Source organism: Pseudorasbora parva, chromosome 10 (assembly GCF_024679245.1).
Source record: "Pseudorasbora parva isolate DD20220531a chromosome 10, ASM2467924v1, whole genome shotgun sequence".
Classification (NCBI taxonomy): Eukaryota; Metazoa; Chordata; class Actinopteri; order Cypriniformes; family Gobionidae; genus Pseudorasbora; species Pseudorasbora parva.
The window spans coordinates 452408-473047 of NC_090181.1; the positions used below are offsets into that span (position 1 = coordinate 452408).

At 43.0% G+C, this 20640-nt stretch overlaps 2 protein-coding genes across 3 annotated transcripts in view; one reads left to right on the forward strand and one right to left on the reverse strand.

The window, feature by feature from the left end:
* Positions 1 to 11523: 11523 nt before the first annotated feature.
* On the reverse strand, positions 11524 to 12635 carry dio3a (iodothyronine deiodinase 3a). The gene has a single exon (XM_067454834.1). It carries the CDS (start codon positions 12633 to 12635, stop codon positions 11874 to 11876), a length of 762 nt encoding a protein of 253 aa, XP_067310935.1. The 3' UTR covers positions 11524 to 11873.
* Positions 12479 to 20640, forward strand: part of LOC137090859 (brain-enriched guanylate kinase-associated protein) — a 90091-nt gene continuing 81929 nt past the window's right edge. The window contains exon 1 of one of the 2 annotated variants that reach the window (XM_067454825.1): positions 12479 to 12601. The gene's annotated coding sequence lies outside the window, so the exon portion shown is untranslated. The remainder of the gene's footprint in view (positions 12602 to 20640) is intronic. The other variant, XM_067454828.1, reaches the window with a different exon arrangement.

Genomic DNA, 20640 nt, shown 5'->3' on the forward strand with positions numbered 1-20640 from the left:
GTGTGTGTGAGAGTGAGTGTGTGTGTGTGTATCAGTAGCATGCTTATAGTCATTTCTGTATCGTTCTTTGGACCGTATGTTTTACTCGCTGCATTTTATTCATTTCTTTCACCTATAATAATTCATGCAGTGTGTGAGTATATAAATGTTGATGTATAAAATAATTGTCTGTCTCGCTTCTTTCACAAACACACTTACACCCTTTAATTCTCCTCTTTTACTGTTTCTGTTGAAACAAAAAACTAAATGAAGAAAAGCTGAGAATTATTTCATATTATCTGTCTGAACATTAAAGTGTCCGATCACATTCAGAACAAGACTTTCATTTCCTCTCGTTTACTTCTGTTTGTGCATTTGCTACAGGAATCAAATAGTTTATAAGTTATAGTTACAGTGAGGAAAATAAGTATTTGAACACCTGTCTATCCGCTAGAGTTCTGCCCCTCAGAGACCTGTTAGTCTGCCTTTAACATGTCCACCTCCACTCCATTTATTATCCTACATTAGATGCTCCTGTTTGAGGCCGTTAGCTGATAAAGACACCTGTCCACCCCATACAATCAGCAAGAGTCCAACTACTAACATGGCCAAGACCAAAGAGCTGTCCAAAGACACGAGAGACACAATCACACACCTCCACAAGGCTGGAAAGGGCTCCGGGGAAATGGCCAAGCAGCTCGGTGAAAAAGGGTCCACTGCTGGAGCAATCATTAGAAAATGGAAGCAGCTAAACATGACTGTCAATCTCCCTCGGACTGGGGCTCCATCCCAGATCTCACCTCGTGGGGATTCAATGATCCTAAGGTGAGAAATCAGCCCAGAACTACACGGAGGAGCTGGCCAATGACCTGAGAAGAGCTGGGACCACCGTTTCCAAGGTTACTGTTGGTAATACACTAAGACGTCATGGTTTAAAATCATGCATGGCCTGAAGGTTCCCCTTAAACCAGCTCATGTTCAGGCCCGTCTGAAGTTTGCCAAAGACCATTTGGATGATCCAAAAGAAGTCATGGGAGAAAGTCATGTGGTCAGATGAGACCAAAATATAACTTTTTGGTCATAATCCCACTAAACATGTTTGGAGGAAGAAGAATGATGAGTACCATCCCAAGAACACCATCCCTACTGTGAAGCATGGGGGCGGCAGCATCATGCTGTGGGGGTGTGTTTCTGCACACGGGACAGGGCGACTGCACTGTATAAGGAGAGGATGACCGGGGCCATGTATTGCGAGATTTTGGGGAACAATCTCAGTTAGAGCATTGAAGATGGGTCGAGGCTGGGTCTTCCGACATGACAATGACCCGAAGCACAGCCAGGATAAATGGACTGCATGGACTGCATTTATATAGCGCTTTTATCCAAAGCGCTTTACATTTTTGCCTCACATTCACCCATTCATACACCGACGGCGATGTCAGCCATGTAAGGCGCCATCCAGCTCGTCGGGAGCAGCTGGGGTTAGGTGTCTTGCTCATGGACACCTCGACACTTGGTCAAGTGGAACCGGGGATTGAACCACCAACCTTCTGGTTTGTAGACAACCTACATGAACCACTGAGCCACTGCCGCCCCAAACATGACTGTCCACTTAGGACAGTCAACAGGATAACCAATGAGTGGCTCTGTCAGAAGCATATCAAGGTTCTGGCGTGGCCCAGCCCGTCTCCAGACCTAAACCCAATAGAGGATTTTTGGAGGAGCTCAAACTCTGTGTTTCTCAGCGACAGGCCAGAAACCTGACGGATCTAGAGAAGATCTGTGTGGAGGAGTGGGCCAGAAACCTGACGGATCTAGAGGAGATCTGTGTGGAGGAGTGGGCCAGAATCCCTCCTGCAGAGCAAACCTGCTGAAACGCAAACAAAGGCAATTTTTCTCAGGTGTTCAAATACTTATTTGCAGCTGTATCATACAAATAAATAGTTTAAAAATCATATATTGTGATTTCTGGATTTATTTATTTTTAGATCATGTCTCTCACAGTGGCCATGCACCGACGAGGGTGTGTGTGTTGGTGGATCTAGTCTACTTAAGCATGATCCTAAAATGATTCTAATATTAACATGAAGTTATTAGTATAGTAGTGCTGACCCGTTTTGACCACTAGAGGACTGAATGTGCTCATGATGGGAATATAAACCCTCAGCCTAAAGCAGCGAGAGCACGTGTGACAACTCACAGCTCTTACGCTCAACAGATTTAAAGCACAATATCTATTACAGTGTTTTTCTGTGCCAGATCTGGACGAGGATAAGTGACTGATGTCTGACCTCCGTACAAATCCGGTTAGCTTCCTCGAGTCTGATGGATTACTTCCTGTCTGCCATCCAGAGAATTAGTAGATTATCATCATCTGTTGCCTTCAGACACACGCTGCAAAAAATGCTCTTCTTGTTTAGTATTTTTTTCTTGTTTCCAGTCCAGATATCCTAAAAATTCTTAAATCAAGATGCATTTACTAGATTAGTTAAATTACAGAAGAGATTTTTTTCTTGTTTTCTGGGAGGAAAAAAATCTAAATGAAGTTTGGGCCAGATAACCAATCTGAGCCCATTGCATATTTCTGATAGCCCAGAAATCCAGACGCACCCTAGCGGGAGCAAATCTAATCTGCTGCGAGTGTCGTCTAGCAACTCTCAATACACGTCTGAGCTGTAAAAGCCAAACTCTGGTCGGGCCAATCACATCGTGTATAGAGTCAGTGGGCGGGGCTCAACATAATGACGGCCGAGTTGTGCTTGCGTGCTTCGAGTCAACACAGAGGCAAATAATGCCATTTTTTAAAAACGAAGCACGAACACGTTCCAGTGCACCCCACAAACACAATCAAGCCTTCAAAAGAATGTGTTTGACCATCGCTTTAATTAAAAATAAAAATTTACTTAAGAATAGTTTGCCGTTTTAACACCAGAAGCCAGCTTCAAGTCTCACAAGGACTTCGTAGACCGCTCCCTCTCTCGCAGTCTCGTTGCCTCGCCCTATCAGACATACAATATTCCCAACAGTTATACTGTTTTCAAGATCTATCCACGTCAATGTGGATGCTTCCGATGGGCTCAGAGACAACGCAGTCATGGTAAATTTCCACACAGTCAGTTAATCTGATACGCGTCTCCATAGACGTGTCACGTGTGGACGCTTTCACCCAGAATTAGGCCCATAGTGACCTTCCAGATCTGTACACTCAACACTGATATGTCAATGTAATGCAGAATACTGCTCACACACAGACAGACAGACACACACACACACACACACACACACACACTCTCTCTCCAAGGTTGGAGCTGATTAATGTTCCCCAAAACATATTGATAACATGTGTTTTCTCTCAGTGAGAGAGACACACAATAGTACAGGCAATATTCATCTCGACTCTTTAGTGTTTCAGTAAAAGGAAATATACAATATAATGAAATATAATAAATTAAATGAAAGACAAATCCATATTTCATATCTGGAAGCCGGGCTAAGTGAGCAAACACTGTTACTGCACTCCTGTCACGTTAGGGGTGTGTGATGCCTCAACTCCACACACACACACACACACACACACACACACACACACACACACACACACACACACACACACACACACACACACACACACACACAAACTTTGTTATCAAGTGTTTTAGTGAGACACACACCTCTAAACCAATCCTCAGTCACTCCTCAGAGAACAAACACACACTTTAGAAAACAATAAACAGTCAGGGGTTCTCTTAGTTAAGATCATGAATGGAATTAATAATTATAATATTATATTATATATATATATAGACACACACACACACACACCCCTAAAGGATTATTAGGAACGCCTGTTCAATTTCTCATTAATGCCATTATCTAATCAGCCAATCACATGGCAGTTCTTCAGTGCATTTAGGGGTGTGGTCCTGGCCAAGACAATCTCCTGAACTCCAAATGTCAGAATGGGAAAGAAAGGTGATTTAAGCCGTTTTGAGCGTGGCATGGTTGTTGGTGCCAGACGGGCCGGTCTGAGTATTTCACAATCTGCTCAGTTACTGGGATTTACACACACAACCATTTCTAGGGTTTACAGAGAATGGTGTGAAAAGGGAAGAGCATCCAGTCTGCAGCAGTCCTGTGGGAGAAAATGCCTTGTTGATGCTCGAGGTCAGAGGAGAATGGGCCGACTGATTCAAGCTGATAGAAGAGCAACTTTGACTGAAATAACCACTCGTTACAACCGAGGTATGCAGCAAAGCATTTGTGAAGCCACAACACACACAACCTTGAGGCGGATGGGCTACACCAGCAGAAGACCCCACCGGGGACCACTCATCTCCACTACAAATAGGAAGCTCACCAAAATTGGCCAGTTGAAGACTGGAGAAATGCTGCCTGGTCTGATGAGTCTCGATTTCTGCTGAGACATTCAGATGGTAGAGTCAGAATTTGGCGTAAACAGAATGAGAACATGGATCCATCATGCCTTGTTCCCACTGTGCAGGCTGGTGGTGGTGGTGTAATGGTGTGGGGATAGGCGCCGATACAATAAGGCGAAAGGCAAAATATACAGAGCACCTACGTGTGCCAGACTGCCAGTAGGCTACATTAATTTAAAGGTCCCGTTCTTCGCGATTCCATCTTTCAAACTTTAGTTAGTGTGTAATGTTGCCGTTAGTGCATAAATAATACCTGTAAAATTATAAAGCTCAAAGTTCAATGCCAAGCGAGATATTTTATTGAACAGAAGTTCCCTTTCAAAGCCTACAGCGAGCGGCCGGTCTGGACTACACCGCTGCACTTCCTGCTGTGATGACATCACTAGAACTGTTGGTAACACTTTACTTGAAGGGGTGTGCATAAGACTGACATGACACCTTCATAATCATGACATGACACGTGTCATGAATATGAAGGAGTTTTTATGCATCTTTATGACAATTGTCATTAAGTGTCATTAGCTTAATTATGTCATTTTTAATGCAATGATGACATTTCAGAGTTGTCTTTATTATGACAACTTGACATAAACCAATACATCATAACCTGTCAGTGTCTTTGTCATGACAACTTGACATTACCAAGACAACATAACCTGTCATAAACATGACATAACAGATTATCAAATTTAAGAAACTTACTTAGCTTATAGGGTTAACCTTAAACTGTCATGTGGTTGGTTTTGATGTTGACTGAGGCCATTATAATGTCATACATTTTTTCAGTGGCAAAAGTTTAATTTGTCATTAAAATGTAATTAGGTGTTAATACGGTGTCAAATTATTTTTTAATAACAGCATCATTAATATTTTTCAGTTCACAATGTTTTATTTTATTTTTTAAGTTTCCTCCACCAGCTTCAACAGAAGGTTAGATAATAGACAATTTCAAATGTCTTAAAAATATAAAAAGGAGTTTGAGAAATAAAATCAATCATTTAATTTTTAAGACCTGCCCTCTCACAGAACTGACTCTTAAAAACACAAGGCATGAATTTATACACAGGTGACCAGCACCAATTAACGCAAAAAGGGGAAAACACGTACACAAATAATGGCCATTACACAAAATAAACATATATATATCAACATCATATACACACATAAACAAACACAGAAAAATAACACTTTGTCAAATGACTTCACTTTATAAATTATCTTCCGATGTATAAAAATAAGAGAAATAGTCTTTAGAGCCCCACCCCGGGCTGAACAAGGAATGGTTGTGGCTAGAGCCTAGGCCGGAACATTATATATAGGGCCAACGTTTCCGCCCGAACCCCTTTTGACGGTGCACCAGCACACGAGACTCCACCATAACAAACGGAATGGTAAGAATAAACTCAAACTATTCGTTAAAGAGTGAGCGAAAGTTTAAATAAAGTATATTAAACCCAAAATAACGTTGTTGTGAATTGTTTTTACTTACTGCAAACTAAATTGACATTAAAGGGTAACTAAACCCTAGAACAACTTTTTTTAGTTAATGATCTGCAAGAATGGAGCTTTATTATTATTGTTCATTGAGTCGAGTAAATGTTTTGACAGTTGGGTTTAAAGTGTTTAAATTCTATAATATATGGTGTAAAAACGTCTTAGTGCTGCCCTCTTAAGGTTGAACGGTGGCTACTGCAGTTGAATTTTCCTATTGGACGTTATGGTGCTTCGTTACGTAGGTTTGTACTTCCAACGGCTCACTATCCACGCCCCTGGCACGAGCTCACCACGCCCTGAGAAATGTTTTCCGTGATCACATGATGAGAACGGCTTCAGTCCAGTATGAGTGCTCATGTTAAATGAAGTAGAAACATTATGAATGAAACTTTCTCTTCACTTGCTTTCAACATCCTAATTAAGAAAATACAGATATATAATGCAGTTGTAAGTACATGTTAAGCTTTTCTTCTGATATTTTTGCCACCTGTCATGTCTACAGATAATTTTCATACCTCAGACGCTTTCAGACAAACCCTGACACGCAAATGGTTGCCGTGGTAACGAACAACAAATCCGTAACGTGCTAGACTGACGGCGTATGTAGTCTAACTTTTATTTAATGCATGAGGAATATTTAATATGAGGAAATCTGTTGTAATAGGCTATTAGGTTTGAACTTATTGGTCCTGTGATTTTTTTTAGTGGCATTCAGTATAAGGATATGGCTGTTCAGTGTTCATAGATTAGTTAGTGATCTCATTCTCTCTTGCGCTGCTGCTTCGCTAGCATTAATGAATGAATGAATGAATGAAAGCATCGTATGCATCGGGAGTTAAAGCAGTTTGAGCCAACAAACTCTGTGTCTACAGACATTTCACCCTCCTCCACTTCAGGTGAAGGTGGTGGAGAGAACTCCTCTACTTTAGATGACCGCTCTGTTGCAAAACTACTGTCCTCACTCCAGTCACTATCAATCTTTGCGAGTCTGACAACTGTCAAACAAGTTGTCACTACGGGTCTCAGGTGCACGCCCCCCCGCTCAGCGCCGCCCTCGTCTCGTCCCCTCTGTCTCCGCTGGGATCTGCCCACTTTTGCAGCATTTTTCAAATATTGCCAGAGGGCGGAGTTAGGCTGTGAACAGGGGTTTAGTTACCCTTTAAACACCTAAACAAACTAACCTGACTGAGGCTCTGCCAACAACTGTTACAGCGTACACATAACCAGTGGTGCCACCATAGACATCATCATATAGGTGTATATGTCTATGCCACGCTATCATTTTGAGTTATATTAATAGTTTTTATGACTCTGTACGATTTCCTCTATGATGCCATATTTCAGGTCAAGCTAAATATTCATGACACTGTTATAAAATAATTTGACACAGTATTGACACTTAATGACATGTTAATGACTAATTCAACTTGTACCACTGTAGTTTAGGTCAAGAAATATATTCATGACAATGTTATAAAATATTTTAACAGAGTATTGACACTTAATGACATGTTAATGACAAATTAAATTTATTAAAAAATCATGACATTATAATAGCCTAATGACAGCCAACGTCAAAACCAACCACATGACAGTTTAATAATAATAATAATAATAGATTTTATTTATAACGCACTTTTCATTCCGAAGAATCTCAAAGTGCAACAAACGGAAAAAATAACAATACATGAATAACAAGTAAAAATTACATCTCAACATCATGCCGGACGCTGATGACGCTAGCCTGGTGCAAACTTCAGCCACCATGCAGTTCAAGCCCGAGGGAGACCACCAGTGAGCAGCCGACACCCAGAAGAGAGAGCAGCCGCAGCGAGCAACATCAAATGTCCTTCAAACCAAAACCAACCACTAATTCAAACAAAAACAGAAGAGAAGCGGTGAAAAAACGGCAAACAACGTCCTCTCAGTGGCTGCCAGCAATCAGCAACAGTCCCAATAGTAGCTCTGACTGTTAGACTAGTCACAAACATAAGAAAATATAATAAATTCTAAATGTAATAGTAAAGTTAACATGATTTGTGGGTGGAGAAGCGGCGAACAGACAACGCCAGCGTCCTCTCCCCCACGTTGCCTAGCAACTAATGTAATGTAAACCCAAAAAGCTAAGTAGTTTCTTAAATTTGATAATTAATCTGCTATGTCATTTCATGTCTGTTTATGACAGGTTATGATGTATTGGTTTATGTCAAGTTGCCATAACAAAGACAACTCCGAAATGTCATCATTGCATTAAAAATGACATAATTAAGCGAATGACACTTAATGACAGTTGTCATAAACATGCATAAAAACTCCTTCATATTCATGACACGTGTCATGTCAGTCTTATGCACACCCCTTCAAGTAAAGTGTTACCGAACTGTTTGTTGACTCCACCCACAAGAACACGCAAAATAGGGGGCGTGGTCTCGTTGCTCTCCCACGTGGAGAAGAGAGCGCATTCAGCGCTTGCATCTCCCCGTTATGGTAAGAGGCGGGACCTTTCCGGGCAAAGTGCGCCAAGCTGCTGTCCAATCACAGCGCGGGAAGCGCTGGCCCAATCAGAACTCGTTACGTGTTTCTAAAGGAGGGACTTCATAGCACAAGGACAGAGGAAACAGCACTGTACAGATGAGTAAATTGTGTGAAAAATACTGTGTTTATTTTACACGCGAAACATGAACTCATGTTATATTGCACACGGTAAACATAATCAAAGCTTTGAAAACACACAGTTGGTGCTGTGTCTCGCTGTCAGTCGCCCGCTCCAATATCCTATCCACCAATTTTACTGTGTGGACTTGTGTGACATTGATTCTTAATTTCGCATGAAGTTGATCGCGGTTACGTCTCAGTTAAACTTTTATCTCCAAACCGGTCTGTATTAATGAGAAGTGGCCTGTCCTGATTTGAAAGATATGCTACTTTACGGCTTTATTATCAGTTTAATAAGTGTGTGTGTTCATGTCGGCCGCTGTCCATTTCCTAAGGTTCTGAAAAGCAAAAAATGTCTGACTACTTTTTTTACTGTAATGGTGTGGGGGATGTTTTCTTGGCACACTTTAGGCCCCTTAGTGCCAATTGGGCATCGTTTAAATGCCACGGCCTACCTGAGCATTGTTTCTGACCATGTCAATCCCTTTATGACCACCATGTGCCCATCCTCTGATGGCTACTTCCAGCAGGATAATGCACCATGTCACAAAGCTCCAATCATTTCAGATTGGTTTCTTGAACATGACAATGAGTTGACTGAGCTAAAATGTCCGCCACAGTCCCCAGATCTCAACCCAATAGAGCATCTTTGGGATGTGGTGGAACGGGAGCTTCGTGCCCTGGATGTGCATCCCACAAATCTCCATCAACTGCAAGATGCTCTCCTATCAATATGGGCCGACATTTCTAAAGAATGCTTTCAGCAGCTTGTTGATCAATGCCACGGAGAATTAAGGCAGATCTGAAGGCGGATATATAAATCGTAACTGTGCATGAAGACCTGCAGTGTAAACGCAGCCGCTGCCGCTCCTGCAGAAGTGCTCTGGATTTGCGGGGCTTGTTTTAATGTGCCGTGATCAGCGGCAGGAAGTCCTGGATTATTTCCCATGATCCTCTCAGTCCTCCCACGCGCTGCCGGAAGTGGGTCAGGCTCGGTCAACTGAGGATCATCTGCAGAAACATCACGACTTACACACCAGTGGGAGTTTTGTGTGGTTTCACACGATGATGAGTGTCTCTTTCAAAGCATGGGTGACTAAAAGTGTGTGTGTGTGTGTGTGTGTGTGAGCCTGTTTATGTGGTTTATGAGGACATTTCAAATAGCTTTAAAAACATGCTAAATTATGTTTTTTTGAGATAGTAAAAATGTTTCCTGTGATGGGTAGGGTTAGGGCAGTGTGTGTGTGTGTGTGTGTGTGTGTGTGTGTGTGTGTGTGTGTTTAGGTGGAGATTACGATGGAGCATATGAAAATGTTATGTTTTTGAGAGCTTCTCTTCAGTCTCCATTACTCAGATGCAGTCAGTATGGCTGAGGAGTCATGCAGCTGAAGTTTCTCTTTCACTGAATCACATTATCATCATCCACACGCCTCCAGAGATGAAGAGTTTTATTACCAAAATAAAAAGGAATCATTTACACGTGTCCTGTATTCAGACATCAGTGTCGATCTTCTGGCGGAGAACCTTTTAAAGACCGACCTTCACAACGAATACAAGAGAAAGAGCACGAGCGTCAACAACAACAACACAGGGAAGACCTTCCTCACACACACACACACACACACACGCACGCACGCACGCACGCACGCACGCACACACGCACACACACACACACGCACGCACACACGCACACGCACGCACACACACACACATGTCGCGTTTCCATGTTTTATGGGGACTTTCCATAGGCGTAATGGATTTCATACTGTACAAACTGGACATCCTATCCCCCTACCCCTAAACCTACCCATCACACACACACACACACACACACACTGCCCCTAAACCTACCCATCACACACACACACACACACACTGCCCCTAAACCTACCCATCACACACACACACACACACACACACACACACACACACGCACGCTATTGTAAATAATGACAGACTCAAAAGTATGACCTGCTAAGAGATTAAAACCTCATTGAGATAAAAAGTTGACATTGTGACATTTGACATATTTAGTCATTTGTATGTTATAAAGTCATAATTATGAGGAAAAATTCAATGTTTTCAACTAAATCCGAAATGACTTTTTAATCTCATATTTTAGTTAATTTTGCACACAAAAAAAAAATTGTGAAAAATCTACATTTTAGAATGTCATTAAAATAGTTGACAGTATGACATATCAAGTGATAATCGGAATAAAGTGGAAATTACGATAAAACTTAAAAAAAATTGTCTAAATGATGACGAGTGATAATTAGACGTTTTATAAAAAAGTTATAATGACTATTCGATCTCATATTATAGTCTCTTAATTTCGATTTCTCATCATTTTAGTGTCACCAAGATAAAAAGTATGATATATTCAGTGATAATTATGATTAATAGTCTAAATTATGAGATATAAAACAATTATGATAAACTTATGAGATTAAAAAGTCATTGAGATATAGTTGACATTATGACACAATCATAATAATGAGTTAAAACTCCCACATATGATCTTCACTGGGTTAGGAAACAGTGCCGCCACTGGGAAGGTCCACCGCAAAAAATGACATGTTCAACGAGTTATGACAACGAGTGTTAGGGTTTCAACTCTTCAAAAGAAGAAATGTTAAACTCTTTGTTATAAGTTATAAAAGTCATTTTAACATACCGGTACACTCTTAAAAAATGCTGGGTTAAAAACAACCCAAGTTGGGTTGAATATGGACAGACCCAGACATTGGGTTGTTTGAACCCAGTGAATGGACCCATTCAAACAACCCAGTTTCTGGGTTTGTCCATATTCAACCCAACTTGGGTTGTTTTTAACCCAGCATTTTTAGACTGTACATGTTTGTACCTTACTAACCCCTAAATGGTACAAATTAGTACGTCAAGAGTGCTTATTAGTACACTGTAAAAAACAAAACAACTAAAGTCACAGCCTGACATTTTTAAGCACAGTCGCCTTGGATGTTTAAGTCATTTCAACCTTGAATTTTACTCTAAAAAATGCTGGGTTAAAAACAACCCAAGTTGGGTTGAATATGGACAAACCCAGACAGACATTGGGTTTCATACCACCCAGTTTCTGGGTTTGTCCATTTTTTTCAACCCAACTTGGGTTGTTTTTAACCCAGCATTTTTTAGAGTGTACCTTCGGGTGCTGTCCCAGTGACAGCACTGTACCTTTTTTCTCAGAGTGTTTAATCTCATAAATTGTCAATTATTATCATTTACAAAAGTGTGTTTTTTCTGCTGATGTGGCGGGAAGGGGTTTCCATAGATACAGTCCAGCCCGTCTTACACCGGGATCGGCGCGTGATCGCGGAGGCGCGCGCGGTACCGGAGCAGCCAGGCGCGCACCTCGGAGAGTCGGTATCCCTCCGGTCCTCTTCCGCCCTCGTACACCACGCGCGCGTCCTGCACGACGTACAGTCTGTCGAAGAACGCGCCGTACGCGCGGTTGGACGCGTTGTCCATGCAGTCGACCACTATCGCGCATCCCGGCGCCGCGCGCTCCATCAGCCGCGCCGCGCGCACGCGCTCCTCCAGACTGCGGTGGCGGCGGATCTGATAGGGCGCGTCGGAGCTGCTCCAGCCGTCGCGGGGATGCGCCTCCTCGATGTACACCACGAGCGCGTCCGCGATGTCCGCGTACTCGCGCACGAGCCGCTGGAACGCTTTCAGACGCCTCATGAACGGAGGTCAGCTGCAGCTCCCGAAGTTCAGCACCAGCGGCCGGCGCGCGCGAGCAAACTCCAGGATGCGTGCGCGCTCCTGACGCTCCAGCGGGACCACCTCGCTGTTGGGCGCCGGGTGGCCGAGGCGCGCGGACTTCATCCAGTCCAGCTGGTGCCCGCGGAACACCGCTTTGAGCGACTCCCAGCTGAACATGCGGTTATTGTCGGAGACGCACAGCGGAGGCTCCTCATCATCTTCATCCTCATCATCCTGACGGAATAAAACTCTCTTTCTAACGCACGCGAAGTCCAGACACCACAGCATGAGCGCGGCCACGAGGAACCGCGGTAAGATGAGCAAACACACGAGCGCGCTCCTCATGATCAGAGTTTAGATGCTCAGCTGCTCCACTTCCCTTTATATGATGGATGTCTGTCAGTCACTCCGCCTCCACACACACACACACACACACACACACACACACACACACACACACACACACACACACACACACACACACACACAGCTCCTAAACCTACCCATCTCACACACACACACACACACACACACACACACACACACACACACACACACACACAGCTCCTAAACCTACCCATCTCTCACACACACACACACACACACAGCTCCTAAACCTACCCATCTCTCTCACACACACACACACACACACACACACACACTGCCCCTAAACCTACCCATCACAGGAAACATTCTGCATGTTTACTTTCTCATAAAAACTCCTCCTGTGTGATTTATAAGCCTTTTGAAAAGTGGGGACATGGGTAATGTCCTTATATTTCACAAAAACAAGCACACACACACACACACACACACACACCGCGTCAGAGACTCCAGGACTGACGCGTCTTTACGCGCGGAGAAACTTCATCTGACGTGATCGGAGCGGAGCGTGTCGTCAGCCATCAAACTCGAGCAATCAATCAAGCGCGCTCATGATCAGGTGTGTGTGTGTGTGTGTGTGAACTTTATGGACGCGCACTTCTATCTATGGTAAGCCGTTTGGCCTTTTATCCATTCGCAGGATATTGATCCCTGATATCTGTGAATGTCACCATAGGCTGCCATTCAAACTCTGTTTTCTGATGTCATGAATGTGACTAAGAAAGCCACGGAGCTCTGAAATTATACTGTTATCAGGAATTCATATCCTGTGAATCATGGGCGTCCGAACCATTGTGTGGACCCGCCCACTTTTTACGACTAATGATATTGGACCCGCCCACTTTTTACGACTAATGATATTGGCCCCGCCCACTCTTTACGACTAATGATATGGATATTGGCCCGCCCACTCTTTACGACTAATGATATTGGCCCGCCCACTCTTTACGACTAATGATATTGGCCCGCCCACTCTTTACGACTAATGATATTGGCCCGCCCACTCTTTACGACTAATGATATTGGCCCGCCCACTCTTTACGACTAATGATATTGGACCCGCCCACTTTTTACGACTAATGATATTGGCCCCGCCCACTCTTTACGACTAATGATATTGGATATTGGCCCCGCCCACTCTTTACGACTAATGATATTGGCCCGCCCACTCTTTACGACTAATGATATTGGCCCGCCCACTTGTATTGTCTAATGATATTGGCCCGCCCACTCTTTACGACTAATGATATTGGACCCGCCCACTTTTTACGACTAATGATATTGGCCCCGCCCACTCTTTACGACTAATGATATTGGATATTGGCCCCGCCCACTCTTTACGACTAATGATATTGGCCCCGCCCACTCTTTACGACTAATGATATTGGCCCGCCCACTCTTTACGACTAATGATATTGGCCTGCCCACTCTTTATGACTAATGATATTGGCCCGCCCACTTGTATTGTCTAATGATATTGGCCCGCCCACTCTTTACGACTAATGATATTGGACCCGCCCACTTTTTACGACTAATGATATTGGCCCCGCCCACTCTTTACGACTAATGATATTGGATATTGGCCCCGCCCACTCTTTACGACTAATGATATTGGCCCGCCCACTCTTTACGACTAATGATATTGGCCCGCCCACTCTTTACGACTAATGATATTGGCCCGCCCACTCTTTACGACTAATGATATTGGCCCGCCCACTCTTTATGACTAATGATATTGGCCCGCCCACTCTTTACGACTAATGATATTGGCCCGCCCACTCTTTACGACTAATGATATTGGCCCGCCCACTCTTTACGACTAATTATATTGGCCCGCCCACTTGTATTGTCTAATGATATTGGCCCCGCCCACTTGTATTGTCTAATTATATTGGCCCCGCCCACTTGTATTGTCTAATGATATTGGCCCCGCCCACTTTTATCGTCTGTAATTCAGCTCATGTCTGTTCACCCCTAACCGATAAACACTTATTATTAAACACGTTAGACGCTTTATTTCCACTTTTCTAATATTTTCTCCACTTTTATTGTAAATAAATGTCTTTCCGATCTGATGTGTGATGGGAAAGGGAGTAGAGCGAGTTCGGCAAAAGGCGGATTCGAACCTCTGATCGATTAGAGTCTAACCTTGATGCCGTGCGTCTCTTACCGCTACACTACAGCCGCGGTCAATAACTCACTGATTTACGTAACTTTAGTCTGGCCCAATCAGTCGTTTAGTAAACGGCGGTATATTAGTATTTAATGTAAATATGGCATCTAACGTTACTCCAGTAAAAAAAAAGAAGACACTCATGCCAGCAGAATCACCGCCATTAGCCCGATTCGCACGGGACTGGTATTATCTGGACCTCTGCTGATTTGTAATAATTGAGAATGTCTGTGATCTTAATCCTGAGCGAATCGACCATGTCTGTAATTTGTAAAGTAAAAATTCCCCGCGAATGACCTGCCGTATTTCACGAACACCGAGGTCCTGTGATGATAGCAGTCCCGCGCGAATCGCCATCTCTGATTAGGCGGATCGGAATCATTGGATATCATTGTTGCAAGGTTTTTTCTTCCTGTGTGCATTTCTATCTTCATCTTTCATGAAGAACGGAGGCTCCGTAATAATGGGTAAAATAAGATATCTCCTGTCGTTTTACTGATCTAGTAAATGCGTCTTGATTTAAGAATTGTTAGATAGGAATTTTTTTTGCAGTGTAGTCAAAAATATAAGTAATAACAAAGAACGTGCATGCGTGTGTGTGTGTGTGTGTGTGTGTCCAAATGCCTGATTGGTGCTCTAATCTTTTCTACTCTCAGGTTGTCGACCTTCTCTTGGAAGTTGAAGACGGTTTCGGCCAGCCGCTGGACGTAGGGGTCGAGTTTATAGGACTCCCAGACCAGAGAGATGTGGAGAGCTCTGTCCCGTCCGTTTCACAACCAAACACTCACGAGATGTGCCAAGGAAACCACGCGAGATCACGTGTGCGTCAGACTGGAGTTCTGATTTAAAGCGTTAGTTCAGCCATAAATGTAAATTGTGTGATTAATTCCTCCTGTGGTTGATGAGTCAGTGAATCGATTCATGATTCGGATCACCAAAGTGATTTTAGCCGTTTGACTCGCGATCCGAATCATGAATCGATTCACTGACTCATAACGGTTCGAATCATGAATCGATTCACTGACTCATAACGGTTCGAATCATGAATCGATTCACTGACTCATAACGGTTCGAATCATGAATCGATTCACTGACTCATAACGGTTCGAATCATGAATCGATTCACTGACTCATAACGGTTCGAAGCTTTGTTCTGAAATCGGCCATCACTCTATAAGTCGTTATTTAGTGTTTTTGCGCACTAACTCTATTCTGGCCTCTTCATCAATGATTGTAGAACCGCTGTAGTGAGATGGGCTTTGTAACGACGTCTTTAGTGCCTTTATGGGTCTTGAGAGAGGAAATGACATTGGTGTCAATGAAGGCCTTTCTGAGCCATCGGATTTCAACACTAATATCTTCATCTGTGTGTGAAGATGAGCGGAGGTCTGACGGCTGGCCAACCACAGGAGGAATTAATCACACTATTTACACTACAGGCTGAACTAACGCTTTAAAGGTGACATGAATGTCACTCCGCTGAACCAGCACCGGGTTTCCTTTGATTTCGGGCATTGGTCTGAGATTTAACAAAACCTGTCGGCGAGTCAACATCAGGCAGTGTGAGCCCGACACTAGTTTTTAAAATCGTTTTGCATGAATAGCACAGTTAGTCAATCACCGCAACTATAATCAATCAATCGATCAATCACTTTCAGCACAATTACTTACAGCTAAAGACCGATACAAATGAAGCCATTAACCAGCTTTAGTGTTCACAGCATCGCTTATTGTTTCATTTATAGTGTACGTGTTCCGAGTGCTAATCTAAAAACAGGCTTTGCTCGTGACACACACACGGCAAACTAAACACGATCGCATTACGCTTGAAATATGTCAAGTTCAGAAGTTCAGAATGCATTCTGTGATGTTCGAACAAGAAGCCAGACAGAAATAGGACGCAGCGCTAGTATGTTGGGTACGTTTGTACATTAGCAGTGTGTGTTACACGCGAGTACGTGGAGGACGGCACGCCTGGAGCCTGGAGAAGAGAATAAACACGTTACATTAAAGACCCCACGAAAGCAAACGGACAATTCGTGTGTTTTAATGGAATATCGCAGTTATTTATCGGTGCACATCATTGTGTTAATAATCAGAATCACTTCATCTCTGAGGACGAGGGCGGGGTCACCTGTCACTCACAGGAGATCAGCCAATAGCAGACCACAGCCATCCAATCAGCTCCCCACACACAGAATCAAGCCCCGCCCACATTTGTTCTTGTTTGCGATTCACTCGATAATCATATGGTTTGCTTTTTGAGTACATCATTACCATCATCATTATCATCATCATTATTATTTTATATATGCTGTAATTCACTTGTTGCACTTACACTCTAAAAAATGCTGTTGGGTTGAAGTTGGGTTGAAAATGGACAAACTCAACTTGGGTTGTTTTTAACCCAGCATTTTTTAGAGTGTATTATATATTCATATATTTACATTTTAGTGGTGGAGGCTTTGAATAAGCCCTTTGGGTTTCTTGCCTCTCCCTGCACAGTCTACACTCTAAAAAATGCTGGGTTGTTTTAAACCCAATGTTGGGTCAAATATGGCCTAACCTAGCAATTGGGTTTTAACCCTGCGGTTGGGTTAAATATTTGCTTAAGACAACCCAATCGCTGGGTTAAAACAACCCAATTGTTAGTCCATATTTGACCCAACATTGTTTTGTTTTTTTTATTAACCAGATTTTTTTTTAGTGCATGGATTGTAACTTAGTTTTTTTCTTGTGTATATTTTACATTTGTGCAAATAAAGTAAAACCATAAAAACAACAAGTAAGACTTGAGAAAAAGTATCGCTAATGTAATGTAATGGATTACTTTTCTCATTACTTTAGTTACTTCTTAAGGGAGTTGCACAATATTGTAACGCATTACTTTTCAGAGTAACTTTCCCCAACGCTGCCCTTTTCATGCTCTAATTTCTCTTATTCGTGTTTATGAAAACCACTCGCCGGTGATATGATCTGTGTCGCATGAGTTAAAATGCGAATCACAATAAACCCATCGTCTTCAGATGAAAGCGTGTTTTAAACCGGATTAGTTTCCATGGAAACATCTTCTGTCCTGCTGACAGGCACGCTCTCATGCTGCTTAAAGGGATAGCTCACCCAAAAATGAAATGTCTGTCATTAACTCCTATCCGAGAGCGCATGCAAGTGTATGCACACTATACTGTCCATGTCCAGAAAGGGAATAAAAACATCATGCTGAAGCCAATGCTGAATAAAGTCGTAGTTTTTGTTATTTTTGGACCCAAATGTATTTTGGATGCTTCAAGAGACTCTAATTAACCCACTGATGTCTCATATGGACTACTGTGATGATGTTTTTATTCCCTTTCTGGACATGGACAGTATAGTGTGCATACACTTGCATACGCTCTCGGACTAAATATAAAATATCTTAAACTGTGTATGAAGATGAGCGGAGGTCTTACGGGTGTGGAGCGACACTAGGGGGAGGAGTTAATGACAGACATTTCATTACTGGCTGAACTAACCCTTTAATCTCCACAAAGAGTCTGAGGCAGGAATGCTGTTGTGAGTGAAATGAGAACTGCATCATCTTCCTCTTTGCATGAATGATCTGAAGCTTTACGCTTGAGCTTGACAGCGGTGAGGATGGTGGTGCACCAGAAGCTCAACACTCCTCTTCTGTGCATGTCGCTTCAGTATTGACTGAGTAATGGTCGGCTCGTTGCCCAGCTACCTTCAATAAACCGAGATGGTTGTCGGCAGCGGGGTCAGTGCATCCGAGGACAGCGCAGTGAGATGGCACGGGTCCCGTGGAGGAAGCCTTTCATCACCTAGCATTTACGATAGCCATAATCATCATCATCATCATCATCGCAGCGATTTATCCGCTGATGGGTCACTCATATGCCATTTAATACACACGCCTTTATCCCAGCATCCGCCAATCTCACACTCAACTCACACCAACCGTTTCTCAGCCATCGGTTATCTGATAATCCCCGGTCGGTCACGCACCTCTGATGGAAATGCATTGCTCTCTTTAACTCTCTCTCACACACACACACACACACACACACACACACACACACACACACACACACACACACACACACACACACACACACACACACACACACACACACACACACACACACACAGCCCCTAAACCTACCCATCACAGGAAACATTCTGCATTTTTACTTTCTAAAAAAACTCCTCCTATGTTCAAGTTCAAGTTCAAGAGTTTTATTTGTCACACACACAGTTATACAGAATACAACCGGCGGTGAAATGTAAACAGGTCCGCTCCATGGACAGCAAATAACAATTAACAAAAAAGCACAATAAATTATAAAATAGGATAAGGTGCTATATATATACATATGTAGAATTATGAATAAATCAAGTAAAAGAAATAAGAGATGTGGAATAAAATAAGTGAGATAAGTAAACTGGAGACTATAAAAATAAATCTGTGGATAACAGAAGTGCAGGAGTGTAATGTGCAAACAGCATTATAATGAGTAGTTACATGAACACAAGAATAAAGTGCAGAGCAATATCAGTGTGTGAGTTTGTTAATACTGAAGTGAGGTGAAGTCACATGTAGTTAAGTGACAGCGTTCAGGAGTCTGATGGCCTGTGGGAAGAAACTCCTCCTGAGTCTCTCAGTTTTGGCCATCAGGCTACGGAAGCGCTTACCAGAAGGCAGCCGGGTGAAGTGGGGGTTGGCCGGGTGATTAATGTCCTTGATGATTTTTGTAGCTCTGCCTCTGCATCGTTTGATGGAGATGTCCTGCAGAGACGGGAGAGCTGACCCTGAGATGCGCTCGGACAAGCGCACCACTCTGTGTGATTTATAAGCCTTTTGTAAAGTGGGGCCATGGGTAATGTCCTCATATTTCACCCTCTCCTGTAATACCTGTGTCATACCCATGGCATTATACACATTTGGGTCCTCATATGTCACCAAAACTTGCCCCCCCCACACACACACACCGGTTCTGTGTTGCTGATGTGCGGCTCATACAGTCGTGTGATGAGTGCATTATGGGATTCAAACAGGATTTATGCTCAAGGCTGCACATGACAAACTGCATTAGGGTTAAACACTTAAAGGCACAGTATGTAATTATTCAGCACAGAGGCGTGTCTTGACACCTGAGTGGGCGGACTTTTTATTCTATTTATTTTATTATTTTATTCTGCCGCAAGCGCTTCCACTTTTTCTGCTCGTGTGAGTGTGTGTGTCTGTGTACATGTTTTTCTAGCCTGGTGGGGCCTTCACTCTGAATGCACACAGACTCATGGGGACTCGTGTCACTGTGGGGACCTAAACTGAGGTCCCAATGGGTACAAAGGCTTATAAATCAAACAGAATGAGGTGTTTTGAAAATGTAAAAATGCAGAAAGTTTCCTGTGATGGGTAGGTTTAGGGGCAGTGTGTGTGTGTGTGTGTGTGTGTGTGTGTGTGTGTGTGTGTGTGTGTGTGTGTGTGTGTACGTACGTACGTGAGTGTGTTAAAGTGATGTTATAACGCTACTCTGAGCCGCTTGTTGACACTGCGGTGAGCGAGATCATATTAGGCGGTAAAACACGGCACTGAGCGGTAAATCAACAACAGCAGATATAAACAATAAGACTAACTGTGCTGAGCTGGAGGACAATCATCAGTTTCTGTCCATCAGTGATCCGAACAGAGTCTAATAAAACACATCAGATATTAAAGTGGCGATACTGTTGCCATGGTTACTGCACCATAACACCGGATGATGATGATGTCACGGATAGGCGACGCATGGGCTA